We start from the raw sequence: 6,000 nt of genomic DNA, 5'->3' as shown, positions 1-6,000 counted from the left end.
CAATAGTGATTTATAGTAATAAAATTCACAGTGGTCTTGAAGTATTGGTTCTGTTTACTGACGTTGTTTATCATCTTAAAATGTATTTGTCTTCATTGATATTTCTGTTACTGTTTGGTCTGTTTTGGTTGATATCCTTTTGAATTGGCTCTGTACTTATGCATCCCGCCATTGTGTTATACGTTATTTGTATCCTCGATACATAGAGAACTAGCGGTTCCCGTTACAAACATGATAGCTGCGGTCATGGAAGGTAATCAAACGCATTTGACTAATATCCAAAACGCAATGAACAGTGACAATCAAGTGTTGCATTACAAAATGCAGGGAAAGGGGAGTGATCTTGGGAACATTACGAAGTCGATTCACTGGCCCAAAGATAACACCGACAACGATTCGACAGGTACCGTTGAGTATGATGTACCCAATAACATCAAACAATATAGTGAAAAAGAATTAGAAAGCATGAACACGTCCTGAAAGAGTGAAGACGAATGTGAGATAAAACAAAAAAAGGAGTCTCAGTCCGAAAAAAGTCAAGAAGAATGTGAAGTAAAGCAAAAGAAGAAGTCTCATGGCCGTAGGTTCTTCGAGGCCGAGGAATCGTCAGAGCTACTTGAATTGTGTAATGACTTAATCCTAAAAGGAAACATTAAAAAGTCTGAGGTTATTACTCATGTTACAGATCTGAGAGTACTTGCAGTTACTGACATCTCTAGTTCAAAACCACTACCAAGTATTAAAAAAATCATGCATTTCAGACTAGAGTATCAATCAGTACACATCCAATATCCAATATATTAAGTGAGTGTAAAGTCGTCATAAAAAGTCAGAGAAAAAACATGACCTTGTGCCATACGTCAACTACATTTTGAGTTGTAATGTTTGTTATGTGAACATACATGACCGACTTCAACCTCAGTTTCATGGTTCTTTGGTCAATAGTGATTTATAGTAATAAAATTCACAGTGGTCTTGAAGTATTGGTTCTGTGTACTGACGTTGTTTATCATCTTAAAATGTGTTATAAGTGTTCGTTTATTTGTCTTCATTGATATTTCTGTTTCTGTTTGGTCTGTTTTGGTTGATATCCTTTTGAATTGGCTCTGTACTTATGCATTCCGCCATTGTGTTATACTTAATTTGTTTTCTCGATACATAGAGAACTAGCGGTTCCCGTTACAAACATGATAGCTGCGGTCATGGAAGGTAATCAAACGCATTTGACTAATATCCAAAACGCAATGAACAGTGACAATCAAGTGTTGCATTACAAAATGCAGGGAAAGGGGAGTGATCTTGGGAACATTACGAAGTCGATTCACTGGCCCAAAGATAACACTGACAACGATTCGACAGGTACCGTTGAGTATGATGTACCCGATAACATCAAACAATATAGTGAAAACGAATTAGAAAACATGAACACGTCCGGAAAGAGTCAAGAAGAATGTGAAGTAAAACAGAAGAAGTCTCATGGCCGTAGGTCCTTCGAGGCCGAGGAATCGTTAGAGCTACTTGAATTGTGTAATGACTTAATCATAAAAGGAAACATTAAAAAGTCTGAGGTTATTACTCATGTTACAGATCTGAGAGTACTTGCAGTTACTGACATCTAGTTCAAAACCACTACCAAGTTATAAAAACAATCATACATCTCAGACTAGATTTTCAATCAGTACACATCCAATATTTTAAGTGTAAAGTCGTCATAAAAAGTCAGAGAAAAACATGACCTTATGCAATACGTCAACTACATTTTGAATTGTAATGTTTGTTATGTGTGCATACATGACTGACTTCGACCTCAGTTTTATTGTTCTTTGGTCAATAGTGATTTATAGTAATAAAATTCACAGTGGTCTTGCAGTATTGGTTCTGTTTACTGACGTTAGTTATCATCTTAAAACGTGTTATAAGTGTTCGTTTATTTGTCTTCATTGATATTACTGTTACTGTTTGGTCTGTTTTTGTAGATATCCTTTTGAATTGGCTCTGTACTTATGCATCCCGCCATTGTGTAATACGTTATTTGTTTCCTCGATACACAGAGAACTAGCGGTTCCCGTTACAAACATGATAGCTGCGGTCATGGAAGGTAATCAAACGCATTTGATTTATATCCAAAACGCAACGTACAATGACAATCAAGTGGTGCATTACAAAATGCAGGGAAAGGGGAGTGATCTTGGGAACATTACGAAGTCGATTCACTGGCCCAAAGATAACACCGACAACGATTCGACAGGTCCCGTTGAGTATGATGTACCCAAAAACATCAAACAATATAGTGAAAACGAATTAGAAAACATGAACACGTCCGGAAAGAGTCAAGAAGAATGTGAAGTAAAACAGAAGAAGAAGTCTCGGTCCGAAAAAGGTCAAGCAGAATGTGAAGTAAAGCAGAAGAAGTCTCATGGCCGTAGGTTCTTCGAGGCCGAAGAATCGCCAGAGCTACTTAAATTGTGTAATGACCTAATTCTAGAAGCAAACATTAAAAAGTCTGAGGTTATTACTCATGTTACAGATCTGAGTACTTGCAGTTACTGACATCTAGTTCAAAACCACTACCAAGTAATAAAAAAAAATCATGCATTTCAGACTAGATTTATATCAATCAGTACACGTCCAATATCCAATATATTAAGTGTAAAGTCGTCATAAAAAGTCAGAGAAAAACATGACTTTGTGTAATACATCAACTACATTTTGAGTTGTAATGTTTATGTGTACATACATGACTGACTTCGACCTCAGTTTTATGGTTTTTTGGTCAATAGTGATTTATAGTAAAAAATTTCACAGTGGTCTTGAAGTATTGGTTCTGTGTACTGACGTTGTTTATCATCTTAAAACGTGTAATACGTGTTCGTTTATTTGTCTTCATTGATATTACTGTTACTGTTTGGTCTGTTTTGGTTGATATCCATTTGAATTGGCTCTGTACTTATGCATCCCGCCATTGTGTTGTTAGTAGTATGTTTAATTTTTGCTTTGTCTTTGTGACTTTGTGTATTTCCTCGATACATATGACGTGGCTCGGTAACTTATTTGTTTCCTCGATACATATGACGTGGCTCCTTACTTAATTATTCCGGTATTGTGTTATTGTTCCGTATAATTTTTGAATTGTGGTCTTTCATAATTGCTAATGATTTGCCTACATGCACTTTTGTGTTCTTTTATACAATATGACGTTCCTTTTTTTAGAAGAAAAACGCAATAAGCATATTTGTAGATTAAACGCGCGTCAGGTGCACATACAAAATTTAAATCCTGGTATCTATGATGAATTTAATTATAGATAAGCTACAATAAGTAGATTTAAACTTCTAATATACATTCTGCAGAGGATATGCCAAAAAGAACTTTGGACTAATCTTTTCATACTTTGAACGACAAAACTATTATTTTAACTCTACTTGTATGACGTTTAAATTATCATGTCAAACGCTCTTTTCTACGTCAGAGTGAATGTTAATCTAACCATTTGGTCCAAGTACTTCAAATCTTTCAATAGTTTAGCAGTAGATATAACATACATAAATAAAATTCAAAACAAAGAAAGCAATGAATGAGTTTTTAAAATTGACATATGCCTTTTTTTTTTGCTTCTCTGTTAAATATAATTTTATGTTTGTTTTATTGTTATTAAGATACTTGTACTTGTACATCCTGTCATTAAGTTATTGTTTGCGATATTCTCGTATTATTGTCTTTCATTTTTGCTAAAGTGCTTTGTCTACATGCCTTTTTGGTGTTACTTTTAAACGTATACCTATACTTCCCGTTACTGTGCTGTTGTAAAACATGTTTGTATGCTTGTCTTTCATTTTTGCTGTGTGATTTGTATACATTCCTTTTTATGTTTCGTTGATCTGTATATGACGTGGCTCTGTACTTATACATCCGGTTATATATGGTAATTTTTTGTAGTTATAGTCTTTCTTTATTGCTAATACGCTTGGTCTATATGCCTTTTTTGTTCTTCTTTGCTACATGTGTGTTTGATTGTAGTTATTAAGATTAGAACACAATGTTGACTACTGTACCCCTATTTTTGATATTTTCTCCTTTGATGTCTGTTTGTTTTGTTCATGCATCGCTGTCAATACAATGGAATTTTGTGCGACTGTCATACAGGTGAGATGCTTAGCTAGCTATAAAACCAGGTTCAAGCAACCATTTTCTACATCAGAAATTGCCTGTACCAGGTCAGGAATATAACAAGTATTCCTTCGTTTGATGTGTTCGAGCTTTTGATTTGTCATTTGATTAGGAACATTTCGTTATGAATTTTCCTCGGAGTTAAGTATTTTTGTGATTTTTACTTTTTCTGTTTTCAGATGTTTTTAGCAAATAGGCATAATATATTTGGCGTATGCTACGTTCGAAAGGTATACATGTCTGTATTCCGTAGTTTCTCTTACCTTGCCCTTATTTACATGGGGCATTGGTACTGTTAATTGTATATGGTACTTGGGAGTTAAATCATCATTTACATACTTTCAACATAAGTTCAATAATGATAAGTAAAGCAGCCAACATATTTAAGCCTGTGTTTTATTGTTGAAAATGTATTTATATCTTGGTTTTAAAAGTGAAGCTAAAAAGCTGAACTGAATTTTGATGCTGTTAGTACATGAATTATTATGAGAAACCATGCCCATTATAATAAGTATGCATTATTTGACTTTTCTTGTATCTCTTAAAGTTAAAACATTAGGATGAGAGCAATGTTCGCACGCGCAGTGAATAAAGGTATACCTAAATATTGATATTTATTTTTTTTGAATCCCTGTGACTTAAACTAAGCAGAACCGTATTTGGTAATACTGTTTAAGTTTGAAGATAGGTTTCTTTTTCAACCTGAATACTATTTTGCAAGTGAAACCAAATTTGCGAAATGTTAATATTAACAGGCGGATATAATCAAGTCTCATCCCTGTTTTAATAAATAATACTTTATGATTGAATACAACAATCTTTACATAAAATAAATAATAAGGATGTTCCTGTTATATTATTAATTTGATATGTTTTAACTCTAAATAATCTGTCTTCAGTCCAGAATATTCTATCACAGTTTTATTCCAGGGACCAATTACATGTTTTGAAATGGATTTAATCATGAAAATGAATCAACAGAGTCTTTACCATGATACGAACATCCATTTGTGGTAATTGGTGATTTCCTAGAGCCTTTTTGTAAAATGGTAGGATTGTCATCTGTCGAGAATGTGTTAATGACGGACAACGAATCGGAATCGGGAATGTCGATGTGATTAGGTTTGAACCTGACATGACATTGTTTAGGATTTGCTACAATATTTTCATCACTGTTACATTGTAATGACAGGCATGTTTCTTTTGAATTTCCTGTTCCGTTTTTAGTCAAACGACTGTTCGATCGACAACTTGAATTTCCATCACTGCTACTACTACGTGAAGGTGTAGCCTTAACTTGAAGTTTGTAACGAGGAAAATTGGAATGGGATCTCAACGGTTCTGCCTCGGGATCCGTAAATGACGATGCGTGAGTTGTTATAGCTGTTGAACGTCTTTGTGACATACTTCCTCTATAAAACAATCGCTGTCTGCAATAGTAGTTGCAGAATACTTTTCCAAGAGTTCGCCGGAAACTTTTCCTAAATTTTTCACTCATAGCCGTGTAAATGAATGGATTGACACAACTGTTGATGAATCCGAACAGATGTGTCATCAGCATAGTAAAAAGAAACTGCTCCTCTCTTAAGAAACTTGATTCTTGAAGCTGACTAATAATGCTAACAAAATATTGTGGTGACCAAGCTACGATAAATGCTACTGCAACAACAATAACCATTCTTGCTACCTGTAATAAAAATTATACTTTGAATGAAAAGAAATAACACTAAATATGAATAATCAAATTTTCGAAGAAGAAAAAAAAGATTATAAAAAAGTTCCCTTCTATGATTATGACAGTCGTAGAAGCGTTACTGTTAGATATTACACAAT

The 6,000-nt window shown here is 34.2% G+C and overlaps 1 protein-coding gene across 1 annotated transcript in view; it reads right to left on the bottom strand.

The window, feature by feature from the left end:
- Positions 1-4,926: 4,926 nt before the first annotated feature.
- LOC134712002 (QRFP-like peptide receptor) overlaps positions 4,927-6,000 on the bottom strand; it is a 37,124-nt gene continuing 36,050 nt past the window's right edge. Inside the window, exon 3 of the mRNA XM_063573083.1 lies at positions 4,927-5,854. Within this exon, the coding sequence (XP_063429153.1) occupies positions 5,129-5,854 (726 nt within the window). The 3' untranslated portion in view covers positions 4,927-5,128. The remainder of the gene's footprint in view (positions 5,855-6,000) is intronic.

This window comes from Mytilus trossulus, chromosome 3 (genome assembly GCF_036588685.1).
Source record: "Mytilus trossulus isolate FHL-02 chromosome 3, PNRI_Mtr1.1.1.hap1, whole genome shotgun sequence".
Taxonomy (NCBI): Eukaryota; Metazoa; Mollusca; class Bivalvia; order Mytilida; family Mytilidae; genus Mytilus; species Mytilus trossulus.
This window is presented reverse-complemented; position numbering and strand designations above follow the sequence as displayed.